Genomic DNA, 26,360 nt, shown 5'->3' with positions numbered 1-26,360 from the left:
CTGAGAAAAAGCCAAAACACAGAAGTTACAGGTATGAAGAACACCCGCCCTTCTCCTCCCGGCAGGCAGCAGAGCGGTGCTGAGCACATGCTTTGTGAGCTTTGTGGACACAGACCACTAGTAAGATGATGGTATTTAACACACATGTGAGTTACCTCATTGAGACACAACTCACTGGCTTTGAGCAACTTTTTTGTTTCCTTTCTGCCACAGTTTTGTGTAATTGCCTTTTCTCGTGCTGCTGCCATAGCAACATCACCGTTAAATCACTGCCCAATGAATAAAGCAAGTGACCCCATTAACAGGATCCAAAGGATGGCAGACTTTCTGAATATTTGAAAATCATTAACGCAACAGCATAAAAGATAGCCAACAGATTGGAATTTCAGAAGCAGTAGGAAGTTGGGGACTTGGTCTTTTAGATGGAAGATGTCACATGGATATGGCAACTTTTTATTCTGCTTTTGCAACACTTCACAGTTGGGCCTTCTATGAGGACATCCAAGGGTGCTTTAACCACTTAGCAGTTCATCCTCACACCTCAGCGCCTAGCACAAAAATAACACCTGAGTATCCCAGATGTATTTGATACATCAGAACTCCACTTCAAACTTAGTCCACATTGTCAGCTTGATTAATGTTTATTTAAGCATAGCTGAATAGCAAAATTTGAAACAAAGGATAAAAACATTAAAATAAGCCAGACAAAGTTCTCATATACATTGTATTTAACCAAAATATTTATCCTTCATTATTCCAATTAATCTCCTCTGGGGATCTGGAAACCAAAGGCCCAGCCCTTGCCTCAGGACTACGTAACTTGTAGGGGCATTCTGAGGTTAGCTGCTCTTGGGGCAAGGGAATAAATAAATAAACAAACAAATAAATAAATAACTCTTTCTTTTCTCTCTTACTTTGCTTCCTCTAGGAATCTCTTCTCTCTTTTACCTTACAGAAATGCCAGCAATGAGCTTTCATTTCCAGCCATGATGGCAGTAAGAGACTGGTTTTCTCTCGTGTGCAGTCTGAGATTGAGTTTCTTCCTCCCTTCCCTTGTTCTCAGCTGCACAGTTACAAAATGCAAAGGTAAAAAGAACACATTTCTCTTTCCCTGGAGCTTCTCTGAGATTACATGCCTATCACAGTCTTTAATTAGCAAACCTTTCTGTAGCTTAAACGGTGTTCTTGCTCCCCTCAGCACTGCAAGACTCTCAGAGCACTACAGAAACACGCCATGAGAAGAACCCCCCAAACACACAGTTTAATAAACTTCTAATCTCTAGTCCTCCAAAGACACCATCCGTGATGATCGGCAGATGGCAGCTCTGGAATTCAGTGATTTCTCTGCCTCCACATTCCCTGCACTAGCCCCTACCCCACCAGCTTTTGTCAGTTCAGTGGTTCATTCTGCCACAAAAAATTCTGTTGAGAAACATCCCTCTTTTGGAGGCATCCCGTTTATGAAGCCTGCACCGTGGTGACACCCATGGCCTTCGGTGAACTGAGAGCTTTTTCATTGCTGCTCAGAACAAGCCACACTGCAGCTCTCACAGCATTCAGACCCAGCAATATCTGTATGCAAATGTAAGAGCCTACTGATATATAACTATAAGGCAACCATAAAGCATTCTCCACCACTGGAAACAGGACGTCCACGCGTCTGCATTTTCTGAGCCTGTGATACAGCCACAGGGCTGGTTTCTGCCACCGAGCTCAGAGAAGGCTGGGAGGAGAGCTTTGCTGAACTCCTACTTCAGATACATTCCCAGATAACACAGGTCTTTGCTATGGTAGTCTCCAACTGCCTGAAAGGCTTTTTTTTTGAAGAAGAGCAGATGGCATAAAAGAGGAGTCCAAAATCAAATTATTCCAATGGAACAACCCAGAGCATCAGGTTTGCATCATTCTCCTTCTGAGTTTCACCATGCATCTGAAGACAGGTATAAAATCTTGCCCTGGTGTATCAAGACCACCTCAGCACAGGCTAGCACTAGCTGGAAGACATTTTCATAGTCTCTGAACAGCAGTGGGGACTTCTCTTCCTTTCTTAAAATGGATTTTCTTATTTTGCTAATCTGGCAATGGCTCAGTAGATAAGCAAGAGAGCCATAAACAGCCGAGAAAGTATGGATTTCCCTACAGTACAAGGCCAGAATATACAATCAGCCAAAAAAGCCATTTTATTACACAGTAGTTCATATTCAGAAAAATTATATTTTACGGTAATATTTTTCTGACAAAAAAATTACCAACCAACAATGTTAAGAATCAAACGGTAGCTCACTAGCTGTTACCCCTTCCCTTCCTGCCGAGTTTTGATGAATTACTTTTCTTGTAAATAAGCAAACAGAGCGACATTGCCTGTCCAAATTTGTAAATAACATTTTTTTAATATGTTGCCATAAGATATTGTCCACTTTTACTACTCGTAAGTGTACCCTGCAAGTGGTCCATGGTGTGTTAAACCATTCCAAGAAAAGCAGCCTTCTGCAGGGAAATCTAAGCCCTGGCACTGAGCAGCCAGCCTGAGCCCGGGGTGGTCCAGCACGCCTGACAGAAGCCATCCTGGCTGGGATCACACACCAGGTAAGGGCAGGTTTCCACACACCGCAGGAATTAGTTTGCTTTCCAACTAGGATTCAAAAGTGCTCAGGCCAAATGGCTGCCCTGCTGCTCACTGCCAATGTTTTAGGAGGAAATCTAGGAGTAAAATAAACTGATCGCTTATTGGAGCAGTGAATACATCGATGCCTCTGCAGACTGTTGCACCCTTGGCTTAATGAGAATTTGTAGGAACCTCTGGGGGTTTATTTCAGTGAGAACCACCAGGACAGCACAGGGAATCTTCTCTACACATTACTACTTTATATTATTCTTCTTTTCTAAAAGCAGTGTCTTTAGAGATTTTGTAATATGCATCTGGAGCCTTCGACTATCGGTAAGTTGGTCACAGGTATGGCTACAATAACCTCTTTTGTGCCGTATTGCACAAATGATTAATAGAGAAATGTACCAAGTGATTAATAGAGAAAATGGGATAATCTGAACAGTTACAGGCCTGTTATCCTGACACTGATCCTGCACAATGCAAGGGAATAAGCAATGCACAACATCATTTCTACAGAATTACAGCAGCTTAATAAAATCAATGCCAGTACACGTGTATAAAAAATCACAGTGTCAAACTAGCCCAACAAATTTCTTCTGATGGGATTACAGGTACAGTACCAGTGGCAAAGCAACAGAATTCAGCAGGCACTGGATTTACTGCTGTGCAACTTCTGACTGAGAACTCAGAATGTTATAAATGGGTGTATTACACTAAATAGACTTGAAACTCACAAAAGAAAAGCTTAGAAAAGAAGTTTGATTGTAAATGGGGAAGCATTTACACCACAGAAGGAGTGTGCTTTTAATCCAGGTCCCAGCTTGGGGCCTTTTGGTACTTCACTTCTTCTCCAAAGACTTAAGAAGACATGAAATAATTTCTGTGCAAGTGAATGAAAAACAGCTGAGCTGAAAATAACTAAGAGACAATTTGTCCAGCCCGTGGTTGGACAAGAGGGAACAAGCAAACAACGTACATTACAACATGGCCAAACACTGTCCTATCAATGGGCAAAAAAATACCAGTATGCAACTGGACCTGGCAGAGTAAAGGACTCCAGGATGGGAAGCAGTGAGCAAGGACTGTGGACTACGCAGAACTCCTTGGGACAGTGCAAGCAGTGAGGGAACGGGCTAACGTAGTCAAAGACACCAGAGAAAGTCAAGGGAGGAGTTACAGCTGCTGCCTGGACCACTGTGTTGCAGTACAGTTCTGGGACAGCAGGCAGCAATATTTGTTTGGGGTATTATAATATTTGGAACACAAATAGAATATAAAATTAAGAGTAAACCATCAGCCTGCTCTGTCTGCTCTCCCTGCAGCTGATACATCTTCTGCAGGAGGAGCCTGCTCTCCTGAACCAGGCTGTGCAGGGTATATTAATGAGCCCCGCACTCCGAACCACCAGCCGCAACAGCAACGTTCTTCTGAATTAGGATAAGATCCAAGTATCCATTTTCCATAGCTCAGTTCTTGTTGAAGCTAATTTCTTCCTAATAAAGCTGCAAGAGATTAAACCTCAAATGTGAAATGTTAGCAGAAAAAGAAATGTTCAAAGGGCAGGGACGAAAGCAAAGGCAGCCAAGTCCATCAAGTCACACTAGATGCTGGATAAGTCAATTAAAAGCAGTGAAAAATGCTCAGATGTGCTGAACAAGGCTATAGGTTTTTCATTAATCATGACTAGACGGAGGATCAGACGCATCCACTTAGCTTGAGAGGAAAGTGAATGAAATTCAAAGAAGCTTCAGTATCACCCCCAGGCTGATTTTCACAGTCTTCCCCCTGAAGAAGAGTTTCCCTTTCAGTGTGCTTTTGGTCCAGAAGGATGAAGGACACAGCTATTGATGTCTTCCCTTCTATAATTCTTTTTAACTACATGTATTTTCCTTTCACAGAGCCAGAGGAGATGCTGACACACCTCCAACCTCTTTCTTAGAGATTCATCAGCTAAAATAAATCCTACATATGTGAATAGGAAGTTTAATTAAGTCACACTCCTATGATTAACAAATGTAACAAGTTAAATCAAAAACATTTAACTCGTAAGACTTAATAACATGCGTTTTATGGTGATTTTAATTTTTCTACACAAAAGTTTCCTTCTACCAAAACTGGGAAGTGTATTTTTAAAAGCTGTGAAACTGGAAGTAATGTTGTAAAGTATCAAAATCAACAAAGCCTTTCAGGGACAATGACAATGACAATGGCTGAGTGTTACTTCTACAGTTGTTTAAATGCTTAGGTTAACAAATGTTTCAGTTCGTTAGAAGTCCATTATGAAGAACACTACAGGTATCTTTATTGCAACAGTGAACTGTATTAGTCCACAAGCTGGCATTTCAAGTGTGCTGGAATATCATACTGTTAATTTTGGGTCACTCCAAACTCTCACTCAACTATCAAGCACAAAGAAACATACGTTCAACTTAAAATAAACAAAGGTCGTTCTGACCAAACTGGAAAGGCTCCAGCTGGTGGAAAGAATCCAAAATAATTTTACAGGAAAGTGTCTCCTAATGCCAATGTACATTCAAAGAAAACCCAAACCCCAAACTCAAAATCCAACTGCTGAAGGCACATGGGCTCAGATTTCTAAAGTATTTAGTCATTGCACTCTCAGTTTTGAAATAAGCTCTGACTTATGCAAGAGCTTAAGGCATGATTTTGAACAGCATGTCTTAATGCCTCTCCGCTACCAACTCAGACAAGACAGGAGTGCCAGCCTAAGACAAGTTATATAAACGAGAGTATATCAGGATGAAGAACAGTGGAATGCAGGTCTGAATTGCTAATCAAGACATGAACACGACATTTAAAAATACTGAAAAGATTTAACTACCATCTATTAACATCTATTGGCAAAACTTCAAGGGTTTCCCACAACTGCCCGGTTCCTCATGGCTCATAGCGCTTCCCTGCTGAAGAAAGCAGAGAGAAAAGGTCAGGGAATGGGTATGATGTGCAACGGCGTAGGCAAGGCGACAACTGTCACCCCATGGCTGTACTCCCGAAGAGCTGACAGAGCACGCCAGCTTCGCCTTATCTTCCTTCTCTCTGCAGAGGAGCAAGAACAGGCACTGCCTACCTGGAGCAGGTGAGGGCCCCTATTTCCTTAAATGCCATTAATGTCCAAACTGCTGTTGTTTGTTAAGATCTTGGTGTTTCTGAAGAAAGATGGATTTACATTCTCATCGTGAAGGAACCAGCTAGCTGAGGGTAAACATGCTAGAGGACTCTTTGAAAAACTAGTGATGACATCACTGATGATGTTAATTTTAAAATCTGTATTTGTCCAAATGGAAAGAGACAAATTTGTTTTAAATGAAAATTCCTCTTTAAGCTTTTCACAGAATCACAGAATCAACCAGGTTGGAAGAGCCCTCTGGGATCATCGAGTCCAACCGTAAACCCTTTTCAAGGGTTATTATCTATAAGGCAAAGTATGTACAGAAGACTGTCCATAACTAAATAATATATACAATAGGCAATAAAGTATTTATTAATAAAAATGTATAATAACTCTAACACAAACAAATGAGGGCTAATGTGGAATAACGATCATCTTGTGTAAACATGCAGTCACAAAGACTAGGTAACCTCTGAGAGGGTTATAAACTGCAATGAAAACCAAAACTTGCTGCTTTACTTTAAGTTCAAAGGAAGCAATCTGATCGTTACACAGCTTCATGGGAGACAGGGAATACACAACATGGAGGAAAAATACCAATATTTGTTCTCTGACGTGGTCTCTCCCACCGTTTTCCTTCTAGAATGTTGCATCAACCTGATTGATTCTGTGATTCTGTGATCAACTGAACAGAAGAAGCAGGAAGAAAAAAAAAAACCACGAAAAAACCCACTAGTGTAAAAATGGAAGTATTTGTGCTGGCTCCATCGCACTGGCAGCTTGCACACTGAGTGCTGATCTTCGCCGGGCTATGGGAGTCCTGGGCTTTACGATCCACCTGCTGTCCCCCGTCAGGAAAGTCTTCTGAAACCACTAAAACCATCTATCAAAGACTGGCAAACAGTGAAGATGAATGATCACGTCATACTGCTTGTTTTCTTGGCCTAGAGATGCCACCTTGATTTAATTGTTTTCAGAAGTTACTCTTATTTCATCCCTAAATCTCCACTGCTCCAGGACTCTGACTGGGGCTGATCTAGGCACTGTCCCAGATGAAATGAAGCTGCAAATTAGAGCAGCGTGAGCCTTGGTTGGGCTTGAGCTGTTATTATGCCTGAAGAGGGGACTGGCTCAAATAGTGAGCAATCTGGCTCGTAATTACTATTAAAAGGGAAATCAAAAGAAGGAGACAGGTCACCTTATGCAGACAGGCTGATGGCCACGAAGCCATGAACACTTGCCATCTCACACAGAGGGCCAGCATTTGGCACTCAAGGGGAAGAGCGATGACGGTGAGGACACAGCATGGGAAGGCACGATCGAGCGGACGCCTGTTCTCCAGGCACGGTCTTACAGGCAGAGCCTACACAAACCAAGGACGGGTATCACAGCTGAGTCCTGACTCTCACGGACAGTGTCTAATCCAGCGAGAGCGAGTCCAGAGGAGGGCGACCAAGCTGGGGAAGGGTCTGGAGGGTCTGACCTACGAGGAATGGCTGAGGGAGCTGGGGGTGTTTAGCCTGGAGAAGAGGAGGCTCAGAGGTGACCTTAGTGCAGTCTACAACTACCTGAAGGGAGGTTGTAGCGCAGTAGGAGTCGGCCTCTTCTGCCAGGCAACTAGTGATAGGACAAGAGGACACAGCCTCAAGCTTGGCCAGGGGAGGTTCAGGTTGGACATCAGGAAGCATTTCTTCTCAGCAAGGGTCATTAGCCATTGGAAGGGGCTGCCCAGGGAGGTGGTGGAGTCACCATCTCTGGAGGGGTTTAAGAAAAGCCTGGACATGGCACTTAGTGCCCTGGTCTAGTTGCCATGGTGGTGTCAGGGCAACGGTTGGACTCGATGATCCCAGAGGGCTCTTCCAACCTCATTGATTCTGTGATTCTTTAATTCAAGTATTTCTGTGTAAATGGTTGCTTTTAGTTTTCAGCTTCTAAGGATGCCATACACTAAAATGATGAGATTATTACTTACATGAACATCTTCCTGTCTAAAATTAAGTTCTTTTACCTTTTACATGTGTTTTAAGACATTTGTCCATAATGGCAGACTCAGCAAGGGCCTCTTTTCCTCCTTAGGTAGGTAAGGCAATGTTGTTCCAGGGTATTACAAAACTATTACACCTAATTCCATAACTCACTGTGGGTCATACTCGAAGAATCTAATTAGAGTTTACAGTGCTAACAAGAACTAATGTTCTTTTCGTTTGGCCGGGAAACGTTAATTGCTTTCAGTCTTTTTTTTTTTTTTTTTAAGGTCCTTACCAATACATTTCAGAGGCTTTTGCTGCTAATCTTTTAGCAATAGATACGGTTAAAACGCTTTTCACTCTGACAATTAAAAAAAAAATTGAAAATACTGAAAGAAAACAAATTCCTCTTCAGACACACACGGAAGATATGAGTATTTCAGGTTACAATTAAGAAAACGAGCAATTACAATGCACTCTTGCAGTTGTACCTGACACAGCAGGGCCAGTCAGTTATTGCTGATGCCGACCTGCTACAGACACACACAGTAAAACCAAACGCAGCCCTACAGCACTGTTAGCTGGATCCCAGCGTATCTACCACACGGATGAGGCGTGCCTCTGCCTGGCTCCGCTCCCAGCTTCCACAACACGCCCTTGCCAACCATATTGTGCAAGGAGAACGGGAAAAGCCAAGCTGACATTCATAGAATATAAAAAAAACCAAACCACAGGGACAAAAAGGTGTCCTGCAGCCCACGCCGTATGAATGGATAGATTATGGCTCAGCCACATTATGGATCAACCACGTTGATGCCACTTCTGACAACAACGTTTCACCTTGCCACAAAGCCCTTCATAGTTTAAAATGATAGCTGAAAGCATCTTTATTTTAGTATACCTAAAGATCTCAGCCAGTATTTTTTCTTCTATGAGAATCTAGTTATGCCAATGGAAACTTGCAAGCGAAACAGCAGCCTGCAGTCACGTGAACTTGGCTTTGAAGCTGCATCAAAAGCGAGCTGTGGAAGGGCACGGTCTGATGGCACTCGGGCAGCAACGTGCTACGGGACGATGCTTGAGGACGTTCTACTGTCCACACTTAACTGGCCCGTGACTGTTTTCATCAGTTCTGGTCAGTGCTTGCAAATAACACAACTCTATTTGGTGCATAAATGACTCCTGTTGCTATTTAAAGACCCCACAAAAAAAAAAAATCCAGTGTCGAAGCTTTAAGATCTGTTCTACTCCAGTACCCATCAACAGACAAGCTCATCTGTGCAAACCCAACGCAAAGACAGTGGGGGAGTACTTGACGCAACCTGAATGTTACGGGAACTCTTTGCAAGCACCACGGGTGCAGGCTCTTCCCACCTGAAGGGATGCCAGGGAGCTCCACCCAGCAGCAGAGCTGGCCTGCCTCATCGGTCATCTGCCCCGGCTTCCTCGCCTCCCCAGAACGAGTGCACTCAGGGGTTTTTGAGGGTTTTTTCCCCCTTTTACTGTCATTTTTGCTGAAGATCAATATAATCTAGCTGGTCTCTGGTTAAGAAAACACAACCTTCCCCTTCACCACACACAACCTGCAAGCCAGACTGGATGTTCCTGTAACAGGCACTTGATCTAATCCCACTGAGCTCTTCCAACCAGTGTTTCCAAACAAAGTTTTGCAGCAAAAAATGAAATATTATCAGGGCATGACACTGTGCAGAATAGTTTTTGAAACAGTGAAAGGCACCTCAGAATGATCTCTTACCAGTATTTTTATACTTCCATTACCCTATGTGCTATTTCAAGTAGCAGCTTGTTAAAAACCTGTATGTAGCTCTGTGCAGAATAAAAGCTGATAAAGCTGAGCTAAATACATAAGCTTTGGCAGCCTGATTCATATCTCATGCAAGTTAATGCAAGTTTTAATGATCTCAGGGAACCTTTGGATCAGGATCCAGTTTGTGTTCGTGATTCGTAAAGCACGAAGTGACTCACAATTTCCTATCTTCTCCTCAATGGTTTTAGAAAAAAGAATTAAGCTGTTCGGGAGGTTCTTTACAACCTTCAAGAATCGAGACATCATATGCACATGTGAAAACAAAACAAAACGTCCAGAAAAACAGCAATAACAAAATGAAAGGCATTATTTCTCTTGTATTAGCTGCACATATAAACGTATGACTATAAAACATCTGGACCTGCAGGTCCCTTTCTACTGCTTCTCAGAGCCAAAATTCTGGCTGATCCTTTCTGCTCCTGAGACCTGAATCCCCAACAGTTTAATACATGCAAAGCAGGGAATCCAGTTCACTTTCAGTTCACATGGAGTGAGCGACTCCTGGTTTATGTTACCATCAAGGAAAGCAGAGCGGGCTCCTCCTGTGCAACTCACAGGCTGCACATTGCTTTGTGCTCACTATGGGTTCCCATCCACCCCCTTCGTCATGAGTTACACAGCTGCAACTAGGTGGTAACTCCAAGAAATACTTGGATTTACAGCAGTGAAAGAGAAAGGAGAGGCACAGCAGTTCCTAGATGCAATGAATCCAGCAACGTTCAGTACAAAATATAAAAATCAGATATACTCAACAGTATGCCCTTACAATACAGGGCCTGGAGAAGACATTCAGCAACTTAACTGAGCTCCCAATATAATTCCATTAATGTTGTGTAGCATAAACCACAGCTGAAGTTGTTTTATAGCCATTGCACTTCATTAAATATACATTGTTACAGGACTCTTAGAACTACTACCAATAAATCTGGCTTTTGCTCATCCTGTTGACAAACACGTCACAAAGATATAAGACACTAAAATATCATAAAATTAAAAATTTTGCTCCAGGAAATCAATTGCAAAATCATTACTGATATTGCAAGAGACCTGGATTTCTCTCTTGGCATGCTTTTCTTTCAGGATTGGTGTTTATAAATCATTTCACTGTGTAACCACCGAGGTTACTGTCTCATCCTGTCCCTGCTTGGCTGCCGTCAGCGTGTGTAGGAGAAGCTGTGAGGGTGCAGCACAGCACTCTGCAGCTCTATTTTCTTCCCTAAGAACACGACACAGATTCTGACACAGGATATTTTTGTAGTGGGGGTGTTAAACCAACCAAAACGGCTCCTCGAATGCTGCCAGGCCAGAGCAGGCGCAACGCAGGCAATAACGGGTGGTTTTGGCCACGGTATGTGAGCTGACTCCCTCACCTCACACCCACGTACTTGCCTGGGGTCTGCTGGACCCTCGCAGGGCTCCCACTCCGCTCCCAGCAGTACCCACAGCGATGGCGATTTTCCAAGCCAGCAACTCTCAGGTGGAGTTTGAAACTGGTGCAGCCCCGTGCATCCCATCAGCTCTCTCCTCCCTGTACACTTGTAATGCAAAGTCATAATGTAACACAGTATGTAAAAAATAAAGAGTAAAATAACAAATACAAGCTGGCAGTGTGGCCAGGTGGCCAAGAAGGCCACCAGCATCCTGGCTTGTACCAGCACTAGTGTGGCCAGCAGGATGAGGGCAGGGATCTTCCCCTGTACTCGGCACTGGTGAGGCTGCACCTCGAATCCTGGGTGCAGTTTTGGGCCCCTCACGACAAGAAAGACCTTGAGGTGCTGGAGCGAGTCCAGAGAAGGGCAACGGGGCTGGGGAAGGGTCTGGATCACAAGTGTGATGAGGAGCAGCTGAGGGACCTGGGGGGGTTTAGCCTGGAGAAAAGGAGGCTGAGGGGAGACCTTCTCGCTCTCTACAACTGCCTGAAAGGAGGTTGTAGTGAGGCGGGTGTAGATCTCTTCTCCCAAGTAAGAAGCAACACGATGAGAGGAAATGGCCTCAAGTTGTGCCAGGGGAGGTTTAGATTGGATATTAGGAAAAAATTCTTGACCAAAAGGGTTGTCAAGCACTGGAACAGGCTGCCCAGGGCAGTGGTGGAGTCCCCATCCCTGGAGGGATTTAAAAGCCGTGTAGATGTGGTGCTGAGGGACATGGGTTAGTGGTGGCCTTGGCAGTGCTGGGTTAATGGTTAGGAAAGCAGAAGGGACGCGAGGACCGAGGGTTTGACACGGTGAGCTGGGCACGGCAACACCCACGGCCCCCACGGAGAGCTGACCACCGGCACGGCTGATGCCCAGGCAGGCACAGGACAACCCTCCGTTTCCACACGCACACACAAACCTAGCACCAGCTGACAATGATAAGAAGCCAAAGCAGAATTTGTCCCATCACAATTTGGAAAGATAAGCAAAAAGAGCAAAAAACTAGAGAGACAAAGTATAGAAGAACCTTAAATTGTGTTTAGCTGTGGACTATCTTGGCTTTCACAGTAATTTTAATAACAAAACACTCCTCCTCAGAACAATGTCACGATGTAGCTCGCTAACAAGCTTTTTTCACTCACTAGTAATAAGCATTCATGTTATATCCCCAGTTAAATGGTGTCAGTAGTCACTACTCTCTCTTTTAATTCTATTTAAATTTTAAATCCCTATTTTAATTCCATTAGCTAAATAGTAGCCTCTCCAGCTGAAATGCTGGAACCTTTTGCAAGACAAACATCGGGGATGGCTTTCTCAACAGACCAGCAGCCAAGTCATTCATGCACTACCACCTTGACTTGAAATCCAGCACCCTCCCAGACTGCGCTGGTACCTAATGAGAGCGCTTTCATTTATACCTATGGAGCTCTCTTGACTCCAATTAAATTAGAAGGACAGAAAGGAGCAGAATTTGACCTTCTGGATATATCCAGATAGAAAGAACAAGCTGCATGGTATCTCTGAGTCAAATCTCATGCATCTGGTCATTCCTTTCCGAAGAGGAATTCAGTTAGCCTGCGTAACAGACATCAGAGCAAGAAGCTTAATGCGTTTTGATGTTGAAATGAGCTACAGACAATTTATTAGGAAACAAATAATCATAGTAAATTACAGTTCACAGCTGAAAACAAGAGAAAGAGCCTTAATATTAATAGCTTTTTCCCCTGTACAATTTCCGAGTACCCTTTCTGTCCCTCTCTGGCTCCAGCAGTGAAGCGCAGTGTGTTACTGCAACACCCCCAGCAGCACACAGAAGGCTGCTTTACCTCCTGAAACCGGGGGCAGGTCGCCTCTCTTGTCTGCAGTTCATCTCAAAACGCCTTTTGCACCATGGTCTTGAACCTGGGATGGCAAAGGAGCTTGGGGTTGGTCCCTTCTACTAGTGCTTGGCAAGAGCTTGTCACTTCACTGGTGCAACGTGCTCCACAAACCCACGGCGTGGCACACGTTGGCACTCGTGTCTCATGGCAAGGGTTTGGCTGATCTCTGCTCCTCAATGGTAGTTTACAACTAAGGGCCACGTGGCTAAAATGAAACACACGAAGCACTAAATGCATTACAGAACGGTAAGGTGTGTTTTTAGAAGATGGCAACAGATGCTACATATGAAAAAAATAATACTAACATTCTATGTTTCCGCACACAAAAAGCCTGTGCTACAGGATCAGAGGGGCAAGTCAAGCCTTGTGACAGCACAGAATTAATGCTCCTTTGGCATGAAGGCACTTCTGCTGTGCGTTTTCATGACATCACCTTTAACCACACGGTCTCACGCTCATTTTTCCACAGAACAGCTGTTTCAGCACATACAGGGATGATTGATACTTTATGGACAGCTATTACAGAGTCACAGAGTGGTTAAGGGTTGGAAGGGACCTCTGGAGATCATCTAGTCCAACCCCTGCCAAAGCAGGGTCACCCAGAGCACGTTGCACAGGGCTGCGTCCAGGTGGGTTTGAATATCTCCAGAGAAGGAGACTCCCCACCCTCCCTGGGCAGCCTGTGCCAGGGCTCTGGCACCCTCACACCAAAGAAGTTCCTCCTCATATTCAGATGGAACTTCCCACGTTTCAGCTTGTGCCTATTGCCCCTTGTCCTCTCACTAGGCACCACTGAGAAGAGTCTGGTCCCCTCCTCTTGACACCCACCCCTAAGGTATTTGTAAGTGTTGATAAGATCCCCCTCAGTCTTCTCTTCCCCAAGCTGAACAGACCCAGCTCCCTCAGCCTCTCCTCATAAGAAAGGTGCTCCAGTCCTTTGATCATCTTTGTAGCCCTTCGCTGGACTCTCTCCAGTAGTTCCTTATCTTTCTTGAACTGGGGGGTGCAGAACTGGACACAGTACTCCAGACGTGGCCTCACCAGGCTTTGTTTTCTTAGCTTTGTTTGCTCATCCTTGCTCAAAGAACAGTTTTATTTACTGAACACTGTTCAAAGCCTCAGAAACCAGAAGGACTCTCCATATGACTCTCCGTGTTTCTGCAGGTACCACACAGCTGCTGCAGACGCTCCTCTTGCCTTGTGGGTCCTTGCTCTCCTGCCCAAAAACGTTTGTTCTCACCCCTGGGACATTGAGCAGCTCCGTGATGAGCATCCCAGCCACTCAGCGTGACGTGGCTCTGGAAAGCCACAGGACGGGCTGAGCTTGTCCAGAGGCTGACGTGTTGGGCAAATACACCTGGATTCTCAGGAGGGTGGGGAAAAACCCCCGCTGTGAACAACGGGCCACCCTACACCAGACCACAGCGCGCTCCTCTTCCAAAAGGGCGAGAATGGTTCAAAACAGAAGATGCTTATTAAAAAACCCTGAAATGGCAACAAAGCTGCTGTGAAAACACGACTCAACGGGCTCATCATGACACACAGGATTTCGGTGCAACCTCCCCTTTGGCAAAGGGTCTGAGGGCGCTACCTGCTGAAGGCAGCCCCAAGAAGGCCTCCACACAAGCAGTTTGCCCTTCTTTTCTGCAGTAGGATAACAAGGAACACTTATGCTCTTCAGACTTTGAGGAGAAAGCAATTCAGCTGGAAGATTTCTTCATTGTGCCGTTTGCTTTCATGCTGCTTCATGGAGTCCCTGCCTTCACTCATTGCCTCCTCCCAAACGCGTGTGAGCATCGTGACACCTCCTAAACACACACATCACCTGAGACATGCTCTGCTCACCCCATTTCCATGTTAGCCTGTTCCAGCACAAATGATTCCACTACACATCCATCGGAGGGAACCGTGAAGCCACAGGAGGTAGAAATGAAGCCCTGGCACCACCACATGCTGAAGGTTTTGCAAAGTCATAAAACTCCTTAACGCTTTGCATTTTACTTGCTGAAAGTTTCCAGGTCCTCTGTGATTGTGAGGATGAAGCAATCTCTAGGATCAGGGTCAATTCAAATTTTTATGCATAGAATCATAGAATAGAATCAGAGAATTGTTTTGGTTGGGAAGGACCTTTAAGATCATTAAGTCCAACCGTTAACCCAGCACTGCCAAGCCCACCACTAACCCATGTCCCTCAGCACCACATCTACTCATCTTTTAAATCCCCCCAGGGATGGGGACTCCACCACTGCCCTGGGCAGCCTGTTCCAGTGCTTGATAACCCTTTCCATGAGGAATTTTTTCCTAATATCCAATGTAAACCTCCCCATGCATTAATATAAATCTATATTTATAGAAATATATACATATATATTTATACGTGCACACACACAAATTGGATGTCAGAGACAAGGGCCAATAATGGGTTTTTTACTCAATGCTGAAGTGCTTTTTCTTAACCCTAAAGACAGAACCAGCCAAGTTCTCTGCTGTAGATGGAGAAAGAGGCTGGAGAGAAGCTAAGAGGTAGCTTCTGTAGATGATTTAATATTCAGACTTATCAGCTCATTAGAAAGATAATGATCGCTCTTTTTTCTTCTTGTCAACGATGAACATCCCTCGTACAAGGGATGGTATTTTAGGCAAGCATTTATTAAGAAGAACAAACTCGTCGTATTCTGTTAATCTTGTATTTCTGTTAATATTGGTTGTGTTTTTTCATGCTGTTCACCCCGTGCTGCCAAAGTCAGAGCAGTCGGACTAATGGACCTGAAAAATACAAAGTATTTCAGAAAGGACACAGTTTCTTTTACTTTAAGGTTTCCAAGAGCTATTCTAAAGCTATAAAAAAATGGTCCCCTCACTGAAATAAAAGGGAAGGACATACTGGATATGGAAAATGCTCAAATGAGGATGAAAAGGACAGGCAAAGGTGTAGACTTCTCTGTGAAGAGTCACTAAGTAGGTCAGTTTTATAAAAGAGATGAGTTGGGGGAAACATGACAGATATCTACCAAATCCCAAGCGGCACGGAGAAGGATCGGGAGCAGCTCGTCATCATCTCCAGTGCAAAAATGAGAGCTCTGAATAAACCTGCTATCAGAGAATCATTTCTGATAGCACAGCACGTTAATCCTATCTCTCAGTGTCTCCCTAAGTGACCTCGTAACTTATTATAATGAGTTGAGTGTAACTAGTCGGAATCAAATCTAGCAGAAGTAATTAAGATTTATCTAATCTCAGGCCAATCTGTTAGCCAACACGGATGAGTTTTTTTCTGCTTCAACCAAATTTATGGACGATACCCCAACTGCAGGAGCTGCACAGAGGAGATGCAAGCCCTGAGAAATACCAGTCTCCTGCCTCCTTACTCTGGTCCTCATTTCATTGCCGGGGGTAAGGCAGTGCCTGAGCAGGTAGAGGGGCTGAGAACGAGGACCACAGAAGAGTCCTTCTGCTGAGACACAATATGCAATATTGAAAGGTGGCAACAACAACAACCCAAACCACCAACACACTGTAGAAGGGAATAAAGAAACCTCAGGGGTACGTTGAAGTACCACGTTCTGAATAAGGGATGCAGACCTCAATGGTGCTAACGACAGCCATGGACCAGAGCCACAACCAACGTGACCCCATTGAGCTCCATGGGCCACACGTTCAGGAGCCCTTGAAGTTACTGCACAAAACATCCACCTCACAAGCAGGGTCAGCACTTAACTGTACTGGAAACTATTCTCTTTGTTGTATTTCACTCAAAGTCAGCTAAATTGAAGAAAAATGGAGGAGGGGAGGCGCAAATTATACAACTAGGTTCTGTTTGTTTGGTTTTCCCCCCAGCCCTCCCCATGGATAAAGATTGACTTTCTCGATGAATTTGATACAACGAGCGCCATTCCAAAACTAAGATGTCTCGGACAAGGACCAAATACAGCGTGACACTTCGCAGCACACCTATTTGTGCTAAATCTGTCCCCACAAAAATAGCCGTGATGATTAAAGCACGCCAGCAGCCCTTGCGCTGACTGGCAGTTCCAGGATCTGAATCTTTAACTTGTCGAAGTCAACACATTGTTGCTATTATAAATGGAAATAACCACTCAGCAGCGGAGTGGTAATGACATCCCATTAAAAAGAGTGCCTTTCCCTGGCAGAATGAAGGCAGACACCTTAGGATAGCCTTGGAAAGTGCACAGAAATGCTTATTTTAAAGGAGCTTCTGTGCACATATGTGAAAGCCGATGTGCTCGCAGAGGCGAGCGTGTCGGCGGTCATTGTGCAGTGCAGCCTCCTTCACAGGTACTCCTGCAGGAATCCTGAAATGGGGCTTTACTGGGAAAAACCCCTCAGTCCTTAGAAAAATACTGCAGAGCCTTCCTGCCCTCCAGCACATCAACACTCCCGCCCAACTTGGTGTCGTCTGTGAACTTACGGAGGGTGCGCCCGATCCCCTCGTCCAGATGGTTGATAAAGATACTGAACAGAACTGGCCCAACAATGAGCCCTGGGGAACACCACTGGTGACTGGCCACCAACTGGATTCAACTCCATTCACCACAACTCTTCGGGCCCGGCCATCCAGCCAGTTTTTTACCCAGTGAAGCACACGCCCATCCAAGCCATGAGCAGCCCGTTCTTCCAGGACAATGCTGTGTCAAAGGCTTTACTAAAGTCCAGGTACACAACACCCACAGCCTTTCCCTCATCCAGTAAGCGGGTCATCTTGCCATAGAAGGAGACCAGGTTAGTCAAGCAGGACCTGCCTTTCACAAACCCATGTTGACTGGGCCTCATCGCCTGGTTGTCCTGTACATGCCCCGTGATGGCACTCCAGATGATCTGCTCCATAACCTTCCCCAGCACCAAGGTCAGACTGACAGGCCTGTAGTTCCCCGGATCATCCTTCTGGCCCTTCTTGTAGATGGCCATCACATTTGCTTCTTTCCAGTCACCGGGTACCTCCCTGATCAGCCAGGACTGTTGATAAATGATGGAAAGTGGCTCGGTGAGCACTTCTGCCAGCTCCCTCAGTACCCTTGGGTGGATCCCATCCAGCCCCATAGACTTGTGCGTGTCTAAGTGGTGTAGCAGGTCGCTAACCAGTTCCCATGGATTATGGGGGCTTCACTCTGCTCCTGTCCCTGTCCTCCAGCTCACGGGGCTGGGTACCCAGAGAACAACTCCTCTTACTACTAAAGACTGAGGCAAAGAAGGCATTAAGCACCTCAGCCTTTTCCTCGTCCTTTGTCACTATGTTCCCCCCACATCCAATAAAGGATGGAGACTCTCCTTCATCCTCCTTTTGTTGCTTACATATTGTAATGTAAGACACTAAAAATCATACAGACTTTCATGGCATTTCTGATCCAATTTGCTTTGATACTTAAACCCTCCCTTAAAAATTAAAAGTCACCCGTGTAAATAAGTAATTTTGCTCAGTTGTAGGACTTTCAAGAAAATTATTAAACCTTGGAATGTTATTAAAATTTATCATAACTAAATTTCTGTACTATAATGATTCATCGTCCTGCTCATATACAGGATTACAACATTTTCTTAATTCATGACACAACGAATGTTTCTATGAATCAACAGTAGCATCTTGGCTACGCTCAGACCCCAGAGGGGATGACGTGCTTCCACACAGGTGGCACAACACGGCTCCCTCGGGCACCAGAGGCAGGTACAATGCTGTGCTGTGCATCAGACATAAACGCATCCTTCCCACAGAGCAGGACATGGCATCTGGTAGACCCTCCTATGACACAAGTCACCACAGGCACCCAGTGCTATCCTACAAGGATGCAAAGGTGCAAGACATTCTGCAAGACAAGCCTTTGAAGCAATACTTTCTAATCTGTCACAGGACAAAGCATGGATGAAAAAAGGAAGAAGTACCCAAGGACCACCAAGGAAATGCAGAACATGACCAAAAACCCAGGGAGTCCAAGAGGATCCTGGGCCCCCTGTTCAGGCTGCACCTCCAGCTGCTTCCCAGCACCTGCCTGACCCTCTCCCCTCCCCCCAGAGCTCTGCAGAATCCCACGGATCCCCACAGATCCCCACTCCTCCACACTAGGCCATCTCCTTCCCTTCTTGCCATGTGCCCATGCAGGAGGGGACCAACACGCATAGCCCCTCAAAACAAGGGTGGTCATGAAAGCTCACGAGATGACGTTGCTCATTCACAGATACCAGCATCCATGCTCATGTCATTACTCTTCCCTCTCTCCCGTGCACACTAGCTGGGTGCCCTTCACATCAGGTGACTGCCCTCCAGACTGGGTGACCACACAGACCTTGCACCGAAACATCCGTACGGCAAGGAGCCTCCAAACGCAGGTGGCACCGTGCCACACCGCTGAGCTACCACGGCAGGGCTCCTGCCAGGATCCAGCTGCAGCACATCCATCCTCCCCTCCAGCCTCAATCACCTTTCCCATGGACGTCCATCATGGACAAAGCCTCACACCTCCTCCTCCTGCATGTGACCATGAGGATGACCAAGCCTTCCTGCTACACACCAAAAGGATTTTGGGGTGTTATGCCACTGGGCAGGAATATCTAATGCAGAAATGAGTATTCCTCAACAGGTACTTATCTATTCGTTTGGCATCTACACATTGATCAGCTGTTGAAAACCATCAGCCATCTCTAGAAAGAATTTCTGAATGGTTTGCAAGACAGAGCAGGTGACACTGGGGGATCTTTCTGCCAGGAAAAAAAGACAGACCATTTCATATTTGTGGTTCATAATCAATAGCCAGCCTACAAAGCGCCAGGAAGATAAAGCTGCATTATTACTGCAGGAGAAAGCACTGATGGATCTAGGAAAAAAACCCCTCGCCATATAAGGGCTGTGAACATTTTCCCACTTAAGACAACGTGTGGGATCATATTCACAGACACAGAAATATGTTCTGTTCCCTGACACCCACAGTCCCAGAACACCGGGCTGAAGTGCTGGCAAGAATAAGAGCCATTTGTTAAGTACAAAAAATGTCTCACATAATTAGAGAACTGCTGAAAGCTACCAATTTAGTGCTCAGGCTTGAAAATTTAAGGGTTTTTATTGTAACAACAGCTAAAGCTTCAGCGTGCCTAGAGGTGGAAACGCCTAACACATGCACCATACGGTTTGATCCATGTATCGAGCACCTGAGGCAAATTTAAACACAAGGTACAAAGAGATTTCGACACCACTCAAACACCACCTGTGGTGGGTTTTATGCTAATCATGAAGTGAAGCTGCCCACCAGGTACCAAGAGGCCCCTTCCTGCTGGGGTGACGCGTTCCCCTCCCCAGCCTCCTCCATCCCACCGCCAGCCTCCAGGCATCACCCCGTAACCATCCCCATGTCTCCCTCCTGTCGGGGTGATGCTCCAGCCTGTCAAACTGCCCTTTTGTCAAGAGTAACGAGGACCATAAACATCTCACAAAGCGTCTACCAGGGATGAAGAGCCTCTGCCCGAAAGACTCTTCAATGGCCAAACACTGAGAACGGCAACGAAGAGAAGATGGGAATGTGGTGTTGAAAACAGAACGTGTGGCTTTGAATGTGTTTTTTAATATATTTGAGAATAAAGTGACATAAAAGAGAAGCAGACAGTGGGAGGGATTGGTGGGGTTGGACCCAGGAAGAGCTGGAGACAGAGCCCTGCCAGAGCAGCCACTGCTGCCACCCCTTGCTCTGCCACCAGGACCTGCCACCCACAGCTCTGCTCCTCAGCCACAAAAAAGCACCGAGGCCCCTCCACTGACAGCTCCTCTCACCTCCTCACCGCGCTTCCTTGGCCTCACGGCTCTGCTCCCAGCAGGGCTTGTTCACCTCCGACCACGACCAAGACCCAACACCTACTAGAGGTGAGATAAAGCATGCTGAAGAAAGGAAAGACAGCGCTGATGATGGCCTCATGTAACTCCTGACATAACACAAGTATAAATCCATTGTGATGGTGGGTTCCTCAGAGCAGTTTCTGGAATGCCATCTTTCTCCTGCCACGCCATCATCCTTCTTCCACAGTCTTCCCTAAGTCAATTGCAGTAAAAATTACAAAAGTACCAAAAAACCCCACAACAACAAAGCAGTATTTTAAATTCAGCAGCTGAAAAACAATCCAAGTCAACCAAAGCTTTAAACTCCCCTCGATTCTCCCCTTCCGAGCAGCACTCTGGGGAACAGAGCATCAGCTCCGTGACTGGAGGTCAGTGCCCACAGCCCGCCAACTCCCACCGCCAGCGGTGTCACACAGCGTGAACTTCTGAGCTCCCACGGACTCCTGTTTGCCAGAATGCTCTTTAAGGATGTATTTTATACCTGGATGGCTGCTCTATTGATTGCTCTATTTATAGTCCGTGTCACACCTTCCACGCATCAAACTTCAGTGACCAACTGAGCATCAAAGATTTCACAAGTATGTCTTTACATCTTAAGCACATCACTGACTGCCAAGTTACGTGATGTAAAGCTGAGGGTTTGTTTCCCATCCATGGGAACTTGCACAGCAAGCGCAGACCCACAGAGTCCCACATTTCACACATCTTGATCTTTGGACCTGAAGTATTGCTGTCCTTCACCCAGTTGAGATGAATTCAGATGTTGTCTGCCCACTGTCCGCTGTCTCCTACGCTTTCAGAAGGTTGAACTTGCTCTCCTCAGATTTTCTTTGCACCAGCTCTCATTTTCATTTCTTTCCCCCAGCAAAATATCTGGGGGGAAAAAAAAGCGTTTTCCTCCAATGAGCTTAAACTCCTGTAGCTCCATATTTGTTCACTCTGAGTACGAGTGAACTAAAGGATGAAGAATGTTCTCCTCCTTACAATAAAAACGAGCAGCCTTCCTGAGCTTACGGCTTCCTCTCCTTCTTTATTCACCGTAACTTGAGCCATTAACATTCTACTTGCTCCACATCACCAGGGCACCTCTCGAGCTGTACAGATTTTATGCTCCTTTACTTCCCTAATTTTGCACTTAGCTACAAACCTGCCCGTGGCAGCCTCTCCTCGGGGCTGTCAGGCCTCTTACCCAGCCTCATTCACAGCCCCTTCCACGCGCTCTTCCTCCCCACCTTCGACTCTTCCACAATTTCCAAGCAGGTGACGCCAAAAGGTGTAGATCCACCCAGTGAAGATGCACAGGAAAACACGTAGGATTTCTCTGCCATCAACAAATTGCTGCATTCCCAGAGAAAAAAAAGATCTGACAAAAAGCTAACGGTTCTGAAAGACGTGTCCTAGGATTTGATGCAATCTGCCGTGCCGGCAAATTAAAGCCTACAGAAACCACGCTAAAATTAGAGAGAGCTGAGATGAAAACCAAAGACACATGGTGGCTCTTACAAATCTTTAAATAGGGCTTAATCCAACATTTAGGCGCTTGGTCTGTGCTCAGCTTAGATCTACCGAGATCATTAATTTCTATTATAACGTAGCACTGACTGTTTCTGGGACAGTTTTCTACGCTGCCCTTCCCAGGGTAAGCGGTGTGGGCTTTCCGACACGGATCTAGTGGACCAGCGGATTTGCAAAGTGCCTATGATGGGTCTGATGGAGTCACCCACCCTTATTCAAAGGGGAACATTTCCTCCTCCACCCGCTCACAGAAGGTCTGACCCTCAGGTCACCAGCCCAAGCCCTGCCCCAGCGGGGCCACCCAGGGCTGGCTGCTCAGGACCACGGCCAGGGCCAGCGCGGAGCCCGGGGGCGGCTCAGCAGGCGCGGGGCTCGGGGGGGCTCCGGGGGGGGCTCTGGGGGACTCTGGGGGGGGCTCGGGGCTGCCCCCACACCGCTGCAGCCTGCTCTCCCTCCGGACCATCCGCTGGCCACGGTCAGATGGGGGTTAATCCCTGTTTTCTGCGTCTATGATGAAGTTGGATGCTCTGCTGTATTTTGCATCGCTGGCGTCTCGGCTTTAAGATCAATGCACACGGCCCAAGCTTTGTGCAGATGCAAATACCTCAGGGGCTATTAATTCCTCATTAACCTGAAGTTTTTTGGCGTTGACAGTGTGCACAGGCTGCCGTCGTGAAATATTCCAGAGATAATTGACAACCTTCCTTTTAAAATCCCGTTTGGTGAGCAACTACGACTTTAACAAATCTTTAATGAATTATTAGAAGCATTTATAAATTCCCCTGTGACCAAGGAGCGAAGAATTTGCTCGTGCCCACACACCACTCCTCCCTCTGACGGACCCCCCAAGTGCCCGAGCAGCCGCCCCCAGCCAGGCTCCCCGCAGCGAGTGGCGCTGGCTCCCGCGCTGCTGCTCCCCGCTCGGGAAGGCTCCAAGCAACGAGCGACGGCTGCCGCTGCTTCAGCAACTGCAGAAACCGTTTTAATGTAAAACCATTTTTTAAAGTATTTCGTATTATTTGTACAACAGAAACACACAGAAAAGCTCCTCCTGTGTGAGAGAATTTAAAAAAAAATAGTGGTTTATCAAAGAAAAAGTTTTACACATCAAATACCGGCAAAGGTTGAAGTTCAATGGACATCAAGCTAACACGACACATCGAGATACTTGATTATAAGATCACTAAATTAATACAGGTTAGAAATAAATTACAGTAATTAATACTGTTTGAAAAATGAAGAAACCACCTTTCACTGCAGTTGCATGAAAAGAAAAATACATGACCTCCTCGGGAGGCGGATTCCCTTTCCATCCCCGTGCCATGAACTGAAGCACCATTAATATTCTCAAAAAAGAGGTCGGGTTTTCCAAGCCGCACAATTTCTGTATAATTACGTAGCCTCTGAAAGCAGCCGCTCCTATTTCCTTAACAAGTCTTGCTACTTCCAAAGAAGTGGCTGTAACATGCGACGTGGAGGTTGCCATGGCGAGCATACATCCTCTGTCGAGCATCCGAGCGAGCAGATGCGTAACGGCAAAACCCACCGGATTAAGTCACTTCTCCTGTCATGTAACGGTGAGGAAAATGCTTTACACTTCAGCTGTCCCTGAGGATCACAACGACTCTGAACACCTGAGGTTAAAGCCCCGGCCGGGGCTGTTAGCTGAGAATCACAGATGTGCAAAAGCAAAATGCAGGGGTTTACTGGGAGTGCCAGCCATAGCGAACCCATCCAGGAGACGGATCGGTTTTATTTCCCCAAAACCAAGGAACTTCCAGCAGTGCCTTCACGGACACGGCCCTTCCCTGCTCCAGCCTCACCGAAATAACGGGCAAACCCGGCCACCTCCTCGGACCCCTGGGCACCCGCTGGCCCCTCCACCCTCGGCAGGGAGGTGCCACGGCTGGAGATGGGTCTGGGGGAGACGCAGGCCCCGAGACCCCACAGCCCAGCCTCTGCCCAGGAGCTGGGGAGGTTCTTCCAAACGCCCCAGGCACAGGTAGGAGCTCACCAGACCCGCTGCCCCGAGGGTCCCCGACCCCGGGCAACCAGCTCCGGGCACACGCCAGCCACGCTCGGAGCGGCCACAGTTTAACGACCGGCTGGTGCTGGCAGCGGGGCGGCCGCAGCCGAGCCGCACGGACCGGGCGAGGCCGGGGGCTCGGGAGGGCAGCGGCTGCCCCCGCTGCATCTCGCCGCGGCTCCCGGGGCGCCGGTGCCTCGGGAGGGGGGTGCGGAGACCGGGGAGGGCGCAGAATTTTCCAGGGGCTGCGCCAAGCCCGACGCCTCGTTCCGGGCGGGTTGTGGGGGAAGGACCGCGCACACCGACCGCGCACCCGCCCGCCACGCCGTGCCGGTGCGGGGGCCGTGCGGGGGCTGCGCACCGAGGGCAGCCCCGCCGCAGCCCCGCCGCTCTCCCGGCCGCTCCTTTGTCCTCGGCGGAGGCTCCGCACCGCCCGGGCGCTCCCGCTCCGCGGCCCCGCAGCCCGGCCCGGCCCGGCCCCGGGGACGCCCCGCTCCGCGGCAGCATCCCGCACCGGGGGCGTGGGCGGCGGCATCCCTGCGCGGGGGGACCCGCCGTCACCCCGCGGGACCCCCCGGCCCGGCCGCGCTCGGCGGTACTCACGGTGCAGGCGGGAGCGCGCGTCCATGCGCGGCCGAGCCGCGGTCCGGGGGGCGCGGAGCCTGCGGGGCCCCGCCAAGGGCTGCCCGCGCCCGCGGCTCGCCGGCCCCGCCGCGCAGGGCCCGCCTCCGCGCGGGGCGGCGCCCGGGCACAAAGGCGGCGGAGGGGCGGGTCCCGCTGCGCGCCCGCGCTGCGCTCCGCGGCGGCGCAGGGGCGGAGCGGCGGGGAGCGGGGCGGAGCGGCGGGGCTCCGGGGAGAGGTGGAGGGGGCGTGCCGCGGCCGCGCCCTCTCCGCGGAGCGGTGCGGTGGGGTGCGGAGCGGTGCCGCCCGTCCCCGCCCCGACGGGGCGCCCCGCGGCCGGAGCATCCCCGGCGGGGCCGCGGCATCCCCGCGCTGCGGGGGCGGGGGATGCGCCGAGCAGCCATCGCTCCGCTGCCCCTGCGCCCCCGGCGCCGCGCAGCCCCCGGCCCCCTCCCGTCCCTGAGGCAGGGGCCATTTTCTGCACTTTCGCGGAGTTCCCGCGGCCGCGGGCACAGCGCGGGGGGGGGCCCGCAGCCTGCCGGGGCTCAGCGACCCCGCCACGGCGCTGGGATGCCGCAGCCCACGGGCTCCAGCAGCGGGGGCGGTGGGGAGGACCTTGCCCGGGGGAGGCTGTCCTCCACCCCGGGGAGCAGGGACGGGGCAAGCGCGGGGGTGCCAGGCCCGTGGGTCTGCCCTGCCCGATGCAGGAACCAGGCCGGCCCCGGCAGCTCCCAGCCCCTCCCGCTCTCACCACCTCCACAGTGGGAACCGAAATTTGCCCCAGAAGAGTTTTGCTCCACCGACACTTCTGTACTGTTCCAAGTGGGCATCACTGGTTTGATTTCAGCAGTGAAATGGGGAGGGATCTTCAGTGTTGGCATCTCCCCGTCCGCCGCGGCCGCCCAGAGAGCACCCACAGCCTCCTCGCCTTCTGGCACGGCAGCAGGCACCCTTGGGTTACCTGCCTCTGGCAGGGAATGACCATGAAATAAGATATTCTGTCAGTAGAAACCCACCAAAGAGAAGCAGCCTTTGCTGTTGTAACCAGTTGCACATCAAACCGGTGCCAGCTGAACACAGGTCCGCATCGGGGAAGGCAAACTGCAGCCTGCTCAGGAGCCACGGCTGCGGCAGCTTCAGGAGGCAGGTGATGGAAATTTATCTCCACTCTAGCATGAGATACGGGGGTTTTGTTATCATGGGGAGTTCTCCCTTCAGGTATGTCCCCTAAAGGCCTGATAAACATCTCCAGGATTTTGCAGGGCAAAAAGACTTGCCACTGGAAACCCCTTGGAAGACTCTAGTCCTTACCTACAAAACACAGACAGGTCTTTCTGCCCAGTAAAGATAAGTGTGGGGTGGGAGAAACGCACGGCTGTGCCATGGGGGAGCTGCAGAAGGACAGAGGTGGGTGGGAACCTTCTCCGGGGGGGCAAAAAACCCGTGAGCCAGATCCTGAATCACTGCTGAGTTTAAACCTCCAACTCCCTTTGTCTTACACAGGTTTCATAGTGGTTTCACTTCCACTGACTCCAG

General features: G+C 48.2%; 1 protein-coding gene across 1 annotated transcript in view; it reads right to left on the bottom strand.

The window, feature by feature from the left end:
• Positions 1-25,227, bottom strand: part of LRRC7 (leucine rich repeat containing 7) — a 162,208-nt gene extending 136,981 nt beyond the window's left edge. Inside the window, exon 1 of the mRNA XM_068406147.1 lies at positions 24,807-25,227. Within this exon, the coding sequence (XP_068262248.1) occupies positions 24,807-24,831 (25 nt within the window). The 5' untranslated portion in view covers positions 24,832-25,227. The remainder of the gene's footprint in view (positions 1-24,806) is intronic.
• Between the last annotated feature and the right edge of the window lie 1,133 nt (positions 25,228-26,360).

Source organism: Nyctibius grandis, chromosome 8 (genome assembly GCF_013368605.1).
Source record: "Nyctibius grandis isolate bNycGra1 chromosome 8, bNycGra1.pri, whole genome shotgun sequence".
Classification (NCBI taxonomy): Eukaryota; Metazoa; Chordata; class Aves; order Nyctibiiformes; family Nyctibiidae; genus Nyctibius; species Nyctibius grandis.
Note: the sequence above shows the minus strand (reverse complement) of the source record. Positions and strands in the feature narration are given on the sequence as shown.